General features: G+C 36.7%; 1 protein-coding gene across 9 annotated transcripts in view; it reads left to right on the forward strand.

Moving 5' to 3' along the window:
• LOC143686146 (uncharacterized) overlaps positions 1-19204 on the forward strand; it is a 124560-nt gene that overhangs the window by 30361 nt on the left and 74995 nt on the right. For 3 of the 9 annotated variants that reach the window (XR_013176930.1, XR_013176933.1, XM_077163149.1), the window contains 2 exons: positions 6736-6873; positions 7096-7194. The exons of 3 other annotated variants lie outside the window; for them this stretch is intronic. Coding sequence is in view for 3 of the 6 variants with exons in the window: in XM_077163149.1 (XP_077019264.1) it covers positions 6736-6869 (134 nt within the window). In the remaining 3 variants the exon portion in view is untranslated. Of the gene's footprint in view, positions 1-6735; positions 6874-7095; positions 7195-17057; positions 17177-19204 lie in introns of those variants that run through there. 3 more of the 9 variants (XR_013176931.1, XM_077163151.1, XM_077163150.1) reach the window with 2 other exon arrangements.

Here is a 19204-nt window from a genome sequence, read left to right on the forward strand (position 1 = left end):
CACTTTACTCCATACCTCTCTCTTCTGTCTTTTCATATCTGACTCTAGTGCTCCCTTTAGTATTTCTTGCAGAGCTGGTCTCTTGGTCACAAATTCTCTCAGTGACTTTTTGTCTATAAATGTTTTAATTTCTCCTTCATTTTTGAAGGACAATTTTGCTGGATATAGGAGTCTTGGTTGGCAGTTTTTCTCTTTTAGTAATTTAAATATATCATCCCACTGTCTTCTAGCTTCCATGGTTTCTGCTGAGAAATCTACACATAGTCTTATTGGGTTTCCCTTGTATGTGACAGATTGTTTTTCTCTTGCTGCTTTCAAGATCCTCTCTTTCTCTTTGACCTCTGACATTCTAACTAGTAAGTGTCTTGGAGAACGCCTATTTGGGTCTATTCTCTTTGGGGTGCGCTGCACTTCTTGGATCTGCAAATTTAGGTCTTTCATAAGAGTTGGGAAATTTTCAGTGATAATTTCTTCCATTAGTTTTTCTCCTCCTTTTCCCTTCTCTTCTCCTTCTGGGACACCCACAACACGTATATTTGTGCGCTTCATATTGTCATTCAGTTCCCTGATCCTCTGCTCAAGTTTTTTCATTCTTTTCCCTATAGTTTCTGTTTCTTTTTGGAATTCAGATGTTCCATCCTCCAGTTCACTAATTGTAGCTTCTGTCTCTTTAGATCTACCATTGTAGGTATCCATTGTTTTTTCCATTTTTTCTTCTTTGTCCTTCACTCCCATAAGTTCTGTGATTTGTTTTTTCAGATTTTCTATTTCTTCTTTTTGTTCAGCCCATGTCTTCTTCATGTCCTCCCTCAATTTATTGATTTGGTTTTTGAAGAGTTTTTCCATTTCTGTTCGTATATTCAGCATTAGTTGTCTCAGCTCCTGTATCTCATTTGAACTATTGGTTTGTTCCTTTGACTGGGCCATATCTTCAATTTTCCGAGCGTCATCCATTATTTTCTGCTGGTGTCTGGGCATTTGATCAGATTTCCCTGGGTGTGGGACCCAGCTGGTTGAAAGCTTTTTCTGTGAAATCTCTGGGCTCTGTTTTTCTTTTCCTGCCCAGTAGGTGGCGCTCGTGGCGCTCGTCTGTCTGCACGGCAGTCGGCCCGGGAAACCACGCGTGGAGGCGGGGGTCGCTGGCCGCCGTGGCTTGGGAGAGTGCCGGTCCTAATTACCCAGCTGGCCCGAAATGCCAAGCATCACCGGAGGGCCCCGCTATCCAACGTTCCCAGTCAGACCGGGGAGCCATGGGCGTGGAGGGGACCCCAGTCGCCAGCCGCCCCGGCCGGGAAAACGCGCGCCCCTCGGGTATCTCACCGCAGCAGATTCTCCCTGCCCGTTCAGCTGTTCCAGAATGGGGTACGCTGTCTTTTTGGTCTCTGTCGTGACTCTGGGAGCTGTTTCGTATTGTTTCTGTTTCTTTAGTTGCTTTTCTGGAGGAGGAACTAAGACCCGCGCGTCTTACTAAGCCGCCATCTTCTCCGGAAGTACAATTGTGTATTCTTGTATGAAAGATTATTAAGGAATATGAGGACTAAATGATAACTGTGAAGTTTTACCTTTTTAAAACCAGAGATATTTGAATCACATATCCTCAAAAATGAGCTAACAAATGCTCACTATGAATAGTTGATTCTTGCGATTGTTTGAATTGGAATGTCTTGATTTTAAAATCTTTACATAAAACTTCTGGCTTCACACCAAGAGTAGTAGAAAATATACCTTTATTGGAGTATGTCTAATAATGGATAAACATTGAAATAGTTATATTCATAGACCTGGAATCTATCTAAAACACACTGGAAGCCAAAGTAGATTCTTATTCCTAGCTATTATTATTTAGTCACTTTGCAAGAAATGTGTGATTTAGAGAATCTAGGAGGCTATGCCAACTCATCTGAATTTAATGGTTGTTAAAATAGCAAAAATAGTATCTTGTTCTCTGTGTAGTCTACTCATTTTCTTCAGGTCAGTAAACATTGGCTCATTTGTTAAAAGTCATTAGGGAGAGGACTTCCGGAGAAGATGGCGGCTTAGTAAGACGCGCGGGTCTTAGTTCCTCCTCCAGAAAAGCAACTAAAGAAACAGAAACAATACGAAACAGCTCCCGGAGTCACGACAGAGACCAAAAAGACAGCGTACCCCATTCTGGAACAGCTGAACGGGCAGGGAGAATCTGCTGCGGTGAGATACCCGAGGGGCGCGCGTTTTCCCGGCCGGGGCGGCTGGCGACTGGGGTCCCCTCCACGCACATGGCTCCCCGGTCTGACTGGGAACGTTGGATAGCGGGGCCCTCCGGTGACGCTTGGCATTTCGGGCCAGCTGGGTAATTAGGACCGGCACTCTCCCAAGCCACGGCGGCCAGCGACCCCCGCCTCCACGCGTGGTTTCCCGGGCCGACTGCCGTGCAGACAGACGAGCGCCACGAGCGCCACCTACTGGGCAGGAAAAGAAAAACAGAGCCCAGAGATTTCACAGAAAAAGCTTTCAACCAGCTGGGTCCCACACCCAGGGAAATCTGATCAAATGCCCAGACACCAGCAGAAAATAATGGATGACGCTCGGAAAATTAAAGATATGGCCCAGTCAAAGGAACAAACCAATAGTTCAAATGAGATACAGGAGCTGAGACAACTAATGCTGAATATACGAACAGAAATGGAAAAACTCTTCAAAAACCAAATCAATAAATTGAGGGAGGACATGAAGAAGACATGGGCTGAACATAAAGAAGAAATAGAAAATCTGAAAAAACAAATCACAGAACTTATGGGAGTGAAGGACAAAGAAGAAAAAATGGAAAAAACAATGGATACCTACAATGGTAGATCTAAAGAGACAGAAGCTACAATTAGTGAACTGGAGGATGGAACATCTGAATTCCAAAAAGAAACAGAAACTATAGGGAAAAGAATGAAAAAACTTGAGCAGAGGATCAGGGAACTGAATGACAATATGAAGCGCACAAATATACGTGTTGTGGGTGTCCCAGAAGGAGAAGAGAAGGGAAAAGGAGGAGAAAAACTAATGGAAGAAATTATCACTGAAAATTTCCCAACTCTTATGAAAGACCTAAATTTGCAGATCCAAGAAGTGCAGCGCACCCCAAAGAGAATAGACCCAAATAGGCGTTCTCCAAGACACTTACTAGTTAGAATGTCAGAGGTCAAAGAGAAAGAGAGGATCTTGAAAGCAGCAAGAGAAAAACAATCTGTCACATACAAGGGAAACCCAATAAGACTATGTGTAGATTTCTCAGCAGAAACCATGGAAGCTAGAAGACAGTGGGATGATATATTTAAATTACTAAAAGAGAAAAACTGCCAACCAAGACTCCTATATCCAGCAAAATTGTCCTTCAAAAATGAAGGAGAAATTAAAACATTTATAGACAAAAAGTCACTGAGAGAATTTGTGACCAAGAGACCAGCTCTGCAAGAAATACTAAAGGGAGCACTAGAGTCAGATATGAAAAGACAGAAGAGAGAGGTATGGAGTAAAGTGTAGAAAGAAGGAAAATCAGATATGATATATATAATACAAAAGCCAAAATGGTAGAGGAAAATATTATCCAAACAGTAATAATACTAAAAGTTAATGGACTGAATTTCCCAATCAAAAGACATAGAATGGCAGAATGGATTACGACCCAGCAATACCACTGCTAGGTATCTACTCAAAGGACTTAAGGGCAAAGACACAGACGGACATTTGCACACCAGTGTTTATAGCAGCATTATCTACAATTGCAAAGAGATGGAAACAGCCAAAATGTTCATCAACAGACGAGTGGCTAAACAAACTGTGGCGTATACCTACGATGGAATATTATGCAGCTTTAAGACAGACTAAACTTATGAAGCATGTAATAACATGGATGGACCTAGAGAACATTATGCTGAGTGAGTCTAGCCCAAAACTAAAGGACAAATACTGTAAGGTCCCACTGATGTGAACCGACAATTGAGAATCAGCTTGAAATATATCATTGGTAACAGAGACCAGCAGGAGTTAGAAACAGGGTAAGATAATGGGTAATTGGAGCTGAAGGGATACAGACTGTGCAACAGGACTAGATACAAAAACTCAAAAATGGACAGCACAATAATACCTAAGTGTAATGTAACTATGTTGGAACACTGAATGAAGCTGCACCTGAAATATGGTTTTTTGTTTGTTTGTTTGTGTGTTTGTATCTTTTGTTTTTGTTTTTTTTCTTTTTCCTTTATATATATATATATTATTAGTATTATTATTTTAATTCTCTTCTCTATATTAACATTCTATATTTTTTTCTGCTGTTTTGCTAGTTCTTTTCCTAAATCGATGCAAATGTACTAAGAAATGATGATCATACATCTATGTGATGATACTAAGAATTACTGAGTGCATGTGTAGAATGGAATGATTTCTAAATGTTGTGTTAATTTATTTTCTTTTTTTTGATTAATAAAAAAAATTAAAAAAAAAAAAAAGTCATTAGGGAATCTGAATTAATTGAGAATAAAAGACCCTGGACTATGAAGGTTGGTGTTTTTCTTAGGCCAGTGTTCCTCAAATGATCTGTGCTGAAGAACTATCAAGAATTTACATGTTGTTTTGGATTGATTGTGTCCCTCCAAGAAATAAATTGAAGTCCTAATCCCTGGTACTTGTGAATGTGACCTTATTTGGAAATAGGATCCTGAAGATGTAATCAAGTGAAGATTAGTTTATACTGGATTAGGGCGGGCCCAAATTCCAATTACTGATGTCCTTCAAAGGAGACAGGTATTTAGAAACATCAAGACACATGAAGGGCAGAAGACTATGTGCAGCTGGAGGCAGAGATTAGAGTGATATAGCCTACAAACCAAGAAGTGCCAATGATTGCCGGCAACCACCAGAAGCTAGGAGATAGGCATGGAACAAATCTTCTCTCAGAGCTACCAGAAGGAACCAATCCTGCTAACACCTGGATTTTGGACTTCTGTCCTCCTGAACTAAGAGAGAACAACTTTCTGTTGCTTTAAGTTGCCCAGCGTGTGGTAATTCATTACAGCAGCCCTAGGTAAACAAACATGCAGTCTTACCATACATGACTAGTACACAGCTTGTGCTGCACGTGACTTACTATGTGAATTCAACAACACTAAACTTGTTTACACCCTGCTCAACAAGATGAGTCCATTGATCACATGCTTGGATATCAGAGCTATTTAAAATTGCTAAAAAGTTTCCGAGATTCCACTTTCAAATTCTGTATCTGTCTTTGACCATACTTTGAGTGGCAAATCTCCAACTTCAGCTTCTTGATGGCCAAAGACCCTCAACTTCTCCCCCTTCAGTCAGCCATTCTCATGACCACTCCTGCAATATGTTGGACACAAAGTGGGTGGTCAAGAATCATGTATTAGAAAAATAAATAAGCTGACAAATGAGTAAATGATGCAGAAATCAGGAAGGAAATAGGAATTTAAGAAGTGAGAAGAGACAATGAGATAAAGCTATGACTGGTGCAAGGTATTACCTTAAGAGTTGCTGGAAGCAAAATTTAAACATTGAATGTGGATTTCTTAGGCCACAACTCTATACAAAGTGTGTATTATGTCAAATGTGCAATTTGTGATCCAGTTAGAATAACGATAGACTCAATGATTTCTGGCAATCTGTTTCAAGATTAGATTAACCAATATTTCTAAAGATTTTTGTAAAACTAGACCATTTCATTTGTTATATTCTTTAGCTCTTTGAGAATTAAAATTGGTGTTGTGAGTTGCATTGCATGCAGGACTTAAAATCTTCACAAATAAAAGTACAACTTACTAAAGTAGATATTAATACCTTTCATGCTCAGGGGGTAGGGATACCAAAACCTAACTTTGTTTTCTAAAAGCTCTCTCCCTCCCTTTTCAACATACCTAAGTTATAAGTTTATATCCCATGGGCATTGTAGAAAAAGGGAAACAGATATTTATTTTTTAAAGGGATTATCTTCAAGACTTAAGAGTATAAATACTGGGAGAAAATGCAAATAATATTTCTTAAAACTGCATTTAAAATTTTTGCAGACACAGGGAGTGCAAGGGTAGCTCAGTGGTAGAATTCTTGCCTACCATACAGGAGACCTGGGTTTGACTCTCGGCCTACAAACAAAACAAACAAACAAACAAAAAACCAAAAATTCAACAAATGGTGCTGCAATAATGGGATACTCACATGGAAAAAGAATGAAATGTGAATCCCACCATGTGTCATACAAATATATATATATATATACATACACATATACACACACACAGACAAAGAGGAAGGGGGGATGAAATACACTGATAAGCCAGTAAATATTTTCCCTAGAATTTGTCAATTTGCACAGGTAACCAGGAAAATAAATTATAAGATAAGGAGCAAAGAAACATAAAATGCTTAATTGCTCTGGAATTTAGTTCACAGTTGTAAAAAGCTTACTTTGAGTTAGTTTGAGACATACACTTTCAACAGTTTGCACAGATTGTTTTAAAAAGTTATCTTGCCTCATTTTTTTACCTAAAAAAAGAGATGGACTGAGGCATACAATAGATTTATATAGAGTCTTCTAAATGTAAAATATTGCAATAAATGAATGATGAAAAATAAATTTTGGTTTTCTGAAGAATTCTTATGAGTAATTCATTTTAAAAGACACTTTGCTGGTAACATCTCTGCTAAAATTCTCTTCTCAATATTCTAGTCATATCTGTATTACTTCTGCAGGCTTATGTCTCCACCAAGAAAAGCTAAAAAACAGACCAGGCCTTCACTTATGGACTGGTTTACATAATGATGACATCATTCTCAGAGTGTTCCAATTTCAAATGAACATTTATCAAATTGCAATTTGGGATTAAAGAGGTAAGATAAAACAGTTTAATCCTTTCATAGGTATAAATTCAGATAATGTAGTCCATCCAATCGATTTCAGCTTTGGCAGCAGGTTTGAAATCAAGATGCCCAAATGTGGGATCAATTTTGACAAAACGCAAAGTTTCAGAGTGAAAATGAAAATAGGAGAGAAACTCTATCAGATAATTATGAAATTTTAAGCACCAAAGCTATTAATATCCTTTATTTCAGATGCTGGTATGTCTTGGAAAAGTTGGACGTAAATGGAAAATAACTGGAATCCTACTTTAAGGAAAGAAGGGGACTTTATTCTTTATAGGAATTTTGCAGCAAATTATTCTGTAAAATGAATAATGATGTTCTAATTCATCCATTTTCTTCTATATTTAATTTATATGGTAGCAGTTTTTGGACATAATTGGAAGTAATTTTGATTATATGACTCAACAGATATTAGTGTTGACAAATAACAATAACAAAGTAGAACAAAGATAAGAGGAAAAAATGTATAAACAAAATGTTTTAAAAAATCAATCTCTTGTAAGTATGAATTTTCTTTTTCATGAAAAGGGCAGAAATTAGATTTCTTTTTGGTTCCTTCATACAACTATAGCAAAAAATATTTTGTTAGGTGGCTGCAGCTACTTGATAATGTGTTAAAACCTTCATTCTTTTGAGAAATAATAATAATTTATAGTGCATTTTGTAATTATAGTTAATATGTTTTAAAAACTTAGTACAATTTGACTTCCGGAGAAGATGGCGGCTTAGTAAGATGCGCGGGTCTTAGTTCCTCCTCCAGAAAAGCAACTAAAGAAACAGAAACAATACGAAACAGCTCCCGGAGCCACGACAGAGACCAAAAAGACAGCGTACCCCATTCTGGAACGGCTGAACGGGCAGGGAGAATCCACTGCGGTGAGATACCCAAGGGGAGCGCGTTTTCCCGGCCGGGGCGGCTGGCGACTGGGGTCCCCTCCACGCACGTGGCTCCCCGGTCTGAGTGGGAACGTTGGATAGTGGGGCCCTCCCGCCACGCTTGGCGTCTCGGGCCAGCTGGGCAATTTGGACCGGCACTCCCCCAAGCCACGGCGGCCGGCGACCCACCCCCTCCACGCGCGGTTTCCGGGCTGACTGCGAGATTCGGATTGGCAAGTTAAAGGAGCCACAGCATCTTTTACTGGTGGGCCCCGCAGACAGACGAGCGCCACGAGTGCCACCTACTGGGCAGGAAAAGAAAAACAGCCCAGAGATTTCACAGAAAAACCTTTCAACCAGCTGGGTCCCACACCCAGGGAAATCTGATCAAATGCCCAGACACCAGCAGAAAATAATGGATGACGCTCGGAAAATTAAAGATATGGCCCAGTCAAAGGAACAAACCAATAGTTCAAATGAGATACAGGAGCTGAGACAACTAATGCTGAATATACGAACAGAAATGGAAAAACTCTTCAAAAACCAAATCAATAAATTGAGGGAGGACATGAAGAAGACATGGGCTGAACATAAAGAAGAAATAGAAAATCTGAAAAAACAAATCACAGAACTTATGGGAGTGAAGGACAAAGAAGAAAAAATGGAAAAAACAATGGATACCTACAATGGTAGATCTAAAGAGACAGAAGCTACAATTAGTGAACTGGAGGATGGAACATCTGAATTCCAAATAGAAACAGAAACTATAGGGAAAAGAATGGAAAAACTTGAGCAGGGGATCAGGGAACTGAATGACAATATGAAGCGCACAAATATACGTGTTGTGGGTGTCCCAGAAGGAGAAGAGAAGGGAAAAGGAGGAGAAAAACTAATGGAAGAAATTATCACTGAAAATTTCCCAACTCTTATGAAAGACCTAAATTTACAGATCCAAGAAGTGCAGCGCACCCCAAAGAGAATAGACCCAAATAGGCGTTCTCCAAGACACTTACTAGTTAGAATGTCAGAAGTCAAAGAGAAAGAGAGAATCTTGAAAACAGCAAGAGAAAAACAATCCGTCACATACAAGGGAAACCCAATAAGACTATGTGTAGATTTCTCAGCAGAAACCATGGAAGCTAGAAGACAGTGGGATGATATATTTAAATTACTAAAAGAGAAAAACTTCCAACCAAGGCTTCTATATCCAGCAAAATTGTCCTTCAAAAATGAAGGAGAAATTAAAACATTTATAGACAAAAAGTCACTGAGAGAATTTGTGACCAAGAGACCAGCTCTGCAAGAAATACTAAAGGGAGCACTAGAGTCAGATACGAAAAGACAGAAGAGAGAGGTATGGAGTAAAGTGTAGAAAGAAGGAAAATCAGATATGATATATATAATACAAAAGCCAAAATGGTAGAGGAAAATATTATCCAAACAGTAATAACACTAAAAGGCAATGGACTGAATTTCCCAATCAAAAGACATAGAATGGCAGAATGGATTACGACCCAGCAATACCACTACTAGGTATCTACTCAAAGGACTTAAGGGCAAAGACACAGATGGACATTTGCACACCAGTGTTTATAGCAGCATTATCTACAATTGCAAAGAGATGGAAACAGCCAAAGTGTCCATCAACAGACGAGTGGCTAAACATACTGTGGCGTATACCTACGATGGAATATTATGCAGCTTTAAGACAGACTAAACTTATGAAGCATGTAATAACATGGATGGACCTAGAGAACATTATGCTGAGTGAGTCTAGCCCAAAACTAAAGGACAAATACTGTATGGTCCCACTGATGTGAACCGACATTCGAGAATCAGCTTGGAATATATCATTGGTAACAGAGACCAGCAGGAGTTAGAAACAGGGTAAGATAATGGGTAATTGGAGCTGAAGGGATACAGACTGTGCAACAGGACTAGATACAAAAACTCAAAAATGGACAGCACAATAATACCTAAGTGTAATGTAACTATGTTGGAACACTGAATGAAGCTGCACCTGAAATATGGTTTTTTGTTTGTTTGTTTGTTTGTATCTTCTGTTTTTGTTTTTTTTCTTTTTCCTTTTTATATATATATATATTTTATTAGTATTATTATTTTAATTCTCTTCTCTATATTAACATTCTATATCTTTTTCTGCTGTTTTGCTAGTTCTTTTCCTAAATCGATGCAAATGTACTAAGAAATGATGATCATACATCTATGTGATGATACTAAGAATTACTGAGTGCATGTGTAGAATGGAATGATTTCTAAATGTTGTGTTAATTTCTTTTCTTTTTTTGATTAATTTAAAAAAAATTTAAAAAATTGGATAAAAAAATAAAAGCACATAGTAGATTCAGGAAAAAATAAATAAATAATAGAGTAAAAAATGTTAAAATAAATTCAGTTTGAAATACTAGCAATCAATGAAAGGGAGGGATAAGGAATATGGTATGTAAAAATTTTTTTTCTTTTTCTGTTTTTGTTTTATTTTTCTGTTGCCTTTTTATTTCTTTTTCTGAATTTATGCAAATGTTCTCAGAAATTATCATGATGATGAATATGCAACTATGTGATGATATTGTGAATTACTGATTATATATGTAGAATGGAATGAGAATATATTACGGATGTTTGTGTTTCTTTCTTGTAATTTCTTTTTAATTAATAAAAAATTATTAAAAAAAAAAAAAAAACTTAGTACAATTTAAAACACTACTTTAGAAGTTACCAGATAATATTTCAGTTCCAGGTTCATCTGTTTATGTACAACTGTGATTTAAATGTGATTTTACACAAGTAAATTATTTGGTGGCCATGTTATAAGGAGATATTAATTCTTTTGAACACATAAATGCTATTTACAAATAGTAAAATAAAGTCTCTTTGAAGCACAAAAATAGCTGAATCCAATTATGCATACTAGTTAATATGTAAAGCATGGACAACTTCTGATAGTATCAAGATATTTTGAGAATTAAAAAGATGGGGCTAATGTTGGAGATTTCTGTACCTAATTATTCACTCACTTTAGCACAGTGATATTAGTCTTAGGCTGGATAGGACCACCCAATTATTACGGGAAAAAGGACTGAATGGATTCTAAAAGAGATAAAGGATATCAAAGGAATTATGGGATAACTGAGTAAATCTCTAAATGAAATCAAGTCCAAGGGCATTTCCCCCACTTCTATTCTTTAAGCTCCCTTTTACAATATCCTTGCCAACTTCTCCAGCCTCTTCACATTCTACCATGCATAGGAACTCACTGTCTCTTTAAACAGCCAAATTTTGAGCAGGCTGAATTGTTAGTTTCTTCTCATTGATTTGAAATATACCTTTCTAAGTTTTTCCCAATGGGGTCATCATAGCCAAGTCACGGAATAGGACTCATTCTCCAAACTCCTCCCACCCATTCTCTTCTTGAGCCTTCCTCTGTGTGCACTGAACATTCCCTTTCAAAGTTTCCTCCTCTGTTCCTGAAGCATTAACAAGGGAACATAACATTCTGGCAGATTTTATGTTTAGGCCAGTGGAATGAACATTAATAAAAGAAAGTACAGTAAGTTACATTTTCCCTGGAGACCCTCACCCATTGAGTATACTTTTGTCAATGCAAGAACCACTTGTAAGATTAACTTGCTTAATGGTTAAGGGCAAATGCTCTGGGAGCATTCTACCTCATTCCAAATTCTGGTTTTGTCACTTAGGAATTGTGTGACCTTGGACAAGTTACTTAATTTCTCTTCACTTGGTGTTCTCATCTCTGAAACGAGGATGATGATGATCGTACTTTGTTCCCAGAGATGCTGTTAATGAGATATAAATGATCTAACACAAAGCATTTAGAATAGTGTCTTGTGCAGAGAAAGCACTTGTTAAGTGTTAACTCTTAGTGTGTTCGAGGTAAAAAGATAAAAGAGAAGAGAGAAGAAATTAAGGGAGGAGAAAGGAGTGGGAAAAATAGATTTGTGGTAGAGTCAAGAAAGCATTGATTGTATGTGGACAGTGAACCTCACTCTTTTAGCTAACTTCATTCCTGGAATTGCTCTTCCACAGAACGTCTTCATGGGGGGAAAGGAGGGCAAGAAGATTTGTGGGAGCTGCTGTCGTGGGCAGGGCACTGTGGAACAAGCTGGATTCTGGGAACTGCATGTGTTGCTGTGCAATGCTCACTTCCTTGCTGAATATTAGCAAGCAAATTTTGGTTGTTTATTTGTACATTCTTTTTTTGTTTAGATAATATATGTACAGAATTCAAACTTCTAAAGGCACAAATAGGTGGACAGGGAAATGTTAACTTCCCATCCTATCCCCTAGCCACGCTATTTTTCCTCACTTTGGTAGCAACTGATTTTATCAGATTTGCAAATGAAAAACTGTCAGTAGGCTACAGAAGAGACTTCTTTAATCTCAGCTATCTGGTGTTGGAGCTCTGGAAGCAAAGAAGCTGTTTTCAGATATGTTTCATCAACATTTTTGTTACCTGCTTTTTTTTTTCACTTCTTAACAGAGCGATTATTATTCCTAGTGAGTAAATTTTGGAAACTTGATAAATCATTCGAAGCTCCTGCTCTGTTGAGTTAGCTTGTCAAGATTTCATGTATTTCATGCTGACTGTATATATTATCTATACCATAGCAGAAAATCATTCATGAAGAAAAACTAAATATGTTATATTTCATATAGCTTTTGATCTATGAGTTTGTCTAAGGCTTGTGTTTCATAAAAAGAAAAAAAAAAAGCCTGATACAGTTTTATCTCTCAAACCTAGCTTCTTTAACAAAGTCTGAGGAAACCAAATCACATTATATTGGTCTGATTTGACTTTTCCAGGCAGTATATAAAAGGGCAAAAGGTCTCTGATTCTATCAAATGTGTCCTGAAAATAAATCTTGTGATTTGTTCATCCTTTATCCATCTATCAAAATGAAACTAATAAACAGTCCCCAGATACAGCCATAGAAAAGCAAAAACTGTGTTTTCTCTATCAACCCAATAGAAACCAACATTTACTGGAAAGGGTGCTGATTGCCAGTCTCCCCATATACCCAACCCCACTGACTTAAAGGAGCATTAACACAGATGAAGGAGTGAAAGTACTTAATTCTTCTTTTAGCAGAGTTTTGCTGGTAAAATTGGATTTAACTTAAAAATTCAATGTGGACGGACATTTTGCAAACCAGACTGGTGGAGAGTGGTATGCAGTTCAATTGCTCTTTCCAAGTTACTTTCTGGGAAATAAATCACTCTGTAAGCTTTGGCTTCATAGTCATACATTTCCCATTCTGTCTGGAAGCTACATGGAACTCTGGAATGAGTTGTATGTACAAAGCCTACTCCACATTTTTACACAAAGGGTAAATGCAGTTATTCCTGTGGCATGAAGTTACTGTGACATTGTTTTGAATGGATGCTTGGGTGTGTGCCCCTTGGGTGACTGCTTGGGCTCCTTCTTATTTCAGTGATATGCTAGTCTCAAAGATTCCTCCATGGCATCAGACCTTATGGTGAACATGGCCAAGAAGAGCTGAAAATGCTTCTCACACCAAGTCTACCACATATTACTGAAGGTGGCAGTGTGTACCAATTGAGATATTAATCCTGCTGTCTTTCTATGATGGGTTTGCAGGGCCCAGTGTGGGGAAGGGCTCTGTTCCACATGGTTACTCAGGGATCCAGACCATCAAAGAAGCCACCATCTTGTGGTTGTACCATGGGGAACACACAATCCCCTGTGTCACCACAACAGCAGAAAAGACCACATGAATCTCTCACACCTGCTCTTGGGTGCTTCAGACTGAATCACATATCTACCAGAATTTGCCCTTTTGGTCACCAAATATTCAGTTGATGCCTCCCGATACATGCATAATACACTTACTTCCTCCCCATGAGAGAAAATCCAAAGTCCCCTTCTTTAGTCATAGCAATGAAATCAAGTCCTCAAATTTTAGAGTGATTCACAGTAGTCTTTACAGCATGTGGGAATACAGTTTGTCTTGGTCTGGGGCCTTCAAAATAAAAATACAAGTGATTTGCCCTGGATCCATAGGGATACACACACAGAATTATACCACAAACCCATGAGATGGTGCGTGTCTGCTGCTGATCCAGTGGCCTTCTTTGTCTAGAGGTTCAGCAGATGAATCGCAACTCCATCCTCTCTGGCATTGTTGATCCAACAGCGCTTCATTTGGGGGAAAAAAATCACCTGGGAACAGACATCTCTTGGGGTAGAAACTTTGCATTATATGTGCCTACTCTTTTCAGTTTGCTTTTGGCTGTGGGCTGAAGTCCCACTTTGGTTACTGGCTCAGGTTAAGACTGTGTTAGAGCCCCACCTTGAATAGGTCATTTGCTTACCAGGTACAAACACTGAGGCTTGTGAGAGTAGCAACTGATGTACACACATTTTTCTTGGATTTGGTATTTCATATTCTTAGACTTGTTACCTTTTGACTTAATTGCTTTTATTCCACCTAGCTGCCATGAGTAACAATTGTTGTACTACTAATAATACTCCTGGAGTTCCAGAAATTGAGGAAGCTGAGCCACTGGTGCTCTTTAAAATCCTCCTGTCTTACAGGTTTTTGGTCTGAGATCCTGAGGGGCTACTTCCTATTTGTCCAGAATTTCTGAAGTCTGCCACTGTTTGACAGAATCACATCATGTCTTCTGAAGTACTAAAATCAGCTAGTAATAGAATAGAAAGCCTTAAATGTTGATTCTAGACCAGGGTCTACCAGTAACTTACTGTGTGACTCAACTATGGGGGAAGGAATTGGACTTCTATTTACTTATCTTTAATTGGCCCCTGAATCTCCTTTCTTATATTATTGTGTGAATCTCTTTTATGATGACTGCTATTTTATAGTATTAATATTTGTATCTTTTCACATGTAAGACTTTCTTTCTCTCCCTTTCCATATACTTGCTGGGTGCCATTTGTCAAGTTAATAAACCTCCAACATTGCTCTGTAAAATGGGGAGAATAATAGTAGCTACAATTGAGCGGTTGAGACAGTTTAATAAGGTAAACTGGAAATGTGATTGGAATTGTTCTGAACACAGTAAAATCAATAAATATAAACTATAGTTTTTCCTCTTAAAAAAAATCCTCCTTTCTTCTCTCTCTGTGCTCTGGCTTAGCTTAACTCTCCTTCTATAATAATAATATTTCCCAAATCCTACTGAAGAGTTAGTGAGTCTTGCAAAGGATTTAATCTTATCATTCAATTATAAACAACCTAGATATTGGAAAAGAAAGTCTCTAAACCTGCCAGAAAAATAGTAGCCCTCTCTGATGCCCTCTGTTCTCTAAGAAAGTAAAATGCCTCTTAGTACACTGCATTCTGAGAATCTTATCATAAAATAGAGTATAATGTAAAAGAAATATTTTGAATACTTTTTACTTATGTCCTCAAAAATAAAAAATAATTCATTTAGGGAAAAATCTCTCTCCAAACTTTTAATAAATTAAATTTGTGTATATTCCTAATTGCAAAAGACTTAACAAAACTGCAAAGATAAAACGTCTTCATGGATTTCAAAATTTACATATAATTAATCATACACAATATGTTGTTCTTAGGGGACAGTGTAATATCTGTACGTGTGCTTGTTTCAAAAATGCATTGACTAAGGTATTTTAAATATTTGGTCTAAATCTGATTTTGAAAACATGTTTTAATAGTTTCATTCATATAATTTCACTGTATTATTTAAGAAGAACAAAGAATGTTAGTAAAAAACTTCAAGCCAAGAATAACAACATTAATATTCTCCATTCTATTTCCACGTTAATTCTAATTGGACCTGGATAGCTACATTAAGAGAATTGGTACTATTAAATTTTAGTAACTTTTGAACCAGACAATGCTATTAAAAAGAAAAAGAATAAGAAAATGCTGGCTGCTTTTGTAAACCTGCAATTACATCATAGGTTTGCCCTAACAGCAACCAGCAGCCCCCCTCAACCATCCACCAAACTTGTATCCAGAAATCTGTTTCAAAAATGTGTTCTTGTAAATGCTTTACAATATAGCTCATTGAAATACTGATAGAATGGTAAATGGAAAAAAGCAATATTTCTGAAAATCATCCTCTATGATCTAAGTGCAATGAGTATACAATTTTGCTTACTTGAGTATGTTCTCCCTAAATTTATATAGATGTACTGATCAAATCAGCTAGTATTGCATTTACTAAGCATTTAAAATGAAGAAACAATTATGTTTGCATTTAATCAAATTGAGTTATTATTTTGACAAGTTTGATTTCTACTGTAATTGTATGTTGTAGGATGTTTGCTTGAAGACTGTTTCCAAAATCACTTTGGTAATTTAAGTATATAAGGAATACAGTGGTGTTTTTATTAAAGAAAAAGAGAGTAGTTTTGTCCTAAAATAAAATAACTAGTTGTTCCAGAATGAGAGAAAGGAAAATGTATAGCAAGACCTGAATAGCTACAGAAAGTTGCAGAAGGTTCACAGAAAAGGGAATTTATTTCTTGTGGTCAAAGTTGGGTAAGATTTGATAGGTCTAGCTATAGATTTAAAAAGCCTTAATATCAAATAATATACTGACACAAAACTAAAATTTGTGTCTTTCTATTAAAATGACAGAGTTTTCTTAGATTATGTGTCTGTTTTTAGTAATAGCTTATAAAAGCTTTTTTAAAATAATCAATGGAAAAGGCAGAAAGTTTGCATTTTATCAGAATAACTTGTGCTTTATATTGACTTTATCATATCCTTATGGTTGGTTAAGAAAATAATTTTCTCACTTTAAAAATAACTAAGTATTTTCCTTAACTTTAGTTAAATAAGAAACCACATATTGTTTTTACAATAACCCATTTTTCTGTTTAACATTATATTAAACATAAGATTTTAAGATTTTGCTTTCTCAAAATCAAACCTTAAAGAATATCTTATTTCAAACTTGTGAAGGACTTGTTCTTTCATGTTGTAAAATCTCAAGTGCTAAACATAGTTTTCTTTTGATAGAAATTGCATGGAAATTGTTTTAAAAATGTTATAAAAATTAAAAGAAATGTTCTAACCTTCTGTTAGTTATATTTGTATGGAAGAAGCATTGTTCATATAAATATTTAAAGATTATGTAAAATTCCCAGAGGCTTAACAATGTTCTTACTGTCCATATTATATCCTGATACTGATCTGCAGGATATTAGACAACAGATATTAGTATAGTATTGTTAGCCATGGCTTCAGTTATTTTTAAAATATTCTTTGTCACAGAAACAACCAAATTCCTTGTCAGTTACATTGTTATACTCCAACACTTCTCTGAAAGTGCCTGAAGTCAGCTGAGATCACAGTTTCATCTTCAACAAGAGACTTTACAAAGGAAGCAAGGCAAGTCTATAAATTATGTTTAATAAAACCCTAGTAAAAGTGTAAAAGTGAGGAAGGATAAAACTTCTGCTAATGTGTTTAGTTAATAAGCTCAATATAAGTTAATTGTCAGATATTTTTATTTCTGGAAATCACTTCATTAAGAAAATATCATTACGGAATTAAGACCTAGATTGTAAGCTCTTGCATCCATCATGTTTGTTTCTGGGTTTAGTTATTATTTCTAAATTCTGAGATGTTTTGCTCTATGGTGAAACCTGATAATTTCCTGGAACTTGGGGGTCTGTGTGACATCTGAGCACTGCAACTCTGGAGATGATGAAGAAGCAGTATTAATTCTAAAAAAAAAAAAAGAATGACTCCACATAGCAACTGTCAAAAAATCTGAAGAAGTGGTCAGACCTCAAATTAAGAATATAAAGAAAACTGATGCTATTAGACTTAAAGTAAATCAGAAGACAAGGTAAAGAGTAACAGCTATATTTTAAAACTTCAATTTCTCTGTAAGACCAAGGAGGAAAGATTTATTTTATCCAAAATTTGAATTATCTATAGTACACTGTCTTATTTAGTCTGTTTGCAGACTCAGCTTTATTTAACATAGAACCTAAAATTAAATAAATAAGACCTTAGCATTCTGTACAAGTTAATGTAATACCTTGATGCATTCAAAATGTTTTGGGCATAAAATGGAGAAGTATTTGTAAAGTCCCTTGAGGTTCTAGGGAAAAAAACACAGAATTGTACACTTTCCCACCTGGGGCATTTCTGCTATTCTCTCAAGCTTACTAAAACTATAATTAAAAAAAACTTTACAAGTTCTAAATCTAAGGTATAATCCTATTAGGAATCAAATTATCCTCATATAAACTTACAGCAAGAATACATAAAAATGAACTCTGAAATATATGAAACTTGCCTCAGACAAAGAAATATGCTAATGAGCCAAGCCACTGATCTGATGCTTGTACTGATAACCCTTATTTCTGTGATGACAAAACTAAGCCTAATTACAATTAAAATTTGGTAGTAGTCAGTGAGAAACCTCCTTGTTACTCAGTGTGGCCTCTTTCTAAGCCAAACTCTACAAATAAATTCACTCTCCCCCCATGTGGGACTTGACTCCCAGGAATGAGCTTCCCTGATATTATGGGACTAATACTAAATATTGATTAGCCATGCTTTCAGGGAGAGATCCTAATCAATAGGGGGAAATGCTAAATAAATGAAACAGCTTCCATGGTTAAGAGATTTCAAGTACAGTCAGGTCATTCTAGAGGTTACTATTAAGCAGGTCTCAGCCAGATTCACAAACTGCCACAATACACAAAGCCTCAAGCAAACATGCTCCTGGGACCCTGAGAACATCCAGGCACCATTAAGTGAGCCACATAGCTAAGTGAAATCAATGCCCCAAGCTCAATCTAGGAAAATATGAAAAGCTATTTCCCCAATATGACATAGTTATACTCACTTGTAAATCTCCTAATCATAATTCTTTTACCTCTGTTACTTGAATTTAATGTTCACTTTGCTCATCAAGTTATTTTTCAGAAACTTAAAGCCTCCTGATTATCCTTATACTGGTTAATTCCCAAAACTCAGGAAAAACCAGTCCTTCCAAGAACAATCAGGAACTCATGAATTCCTTCAGCCAGCAAGGAAAATAACTCCATTCCTCTGTCTCATAACAAGTTTGCCCTAAGTCAGAAGGAAGTGTCTTGAACAGTTTTCACCCCATTTCCTCAAGATGTAGAAAGGGAGCATCAAAGGGGTAGGGGTGAGGGGACTGTAGCAGACCCTGATGCATTTTTCATCACCTCCCTGAGTCCTGCAATGATCACTTTCTAAAGCAGACCCCCTCCATGACTAAGTTGCAAAAATTTCCAATTTCTCATTTCTGTGATCTCCAAAATCTCATTTACACACCTCATAGATAGGTTCTTCTATTTAATAGCTCCAGCTAGATAAACTTAATTGGCTTTAACTGACAAAATATGGGTAATTAAAAAGAAAGTTAACCTAGCAAA

This window comes from Tamandua tetradactyla, chromosome 6, assembly GCF_023851605.1.
Source record: "Tamandua tetradactyla isolate mTamTet1 chromosome 6, mTamTet1.pri, whole genome shotgun sequence".
NCBI classification, from domain to species: domain Eukaryota; kingdom Metazoa; phylum Chordata; class Mammalia; order Pilosa; family Myrmecophagidae; genus Tamandua; species Tamandua tetradactyla.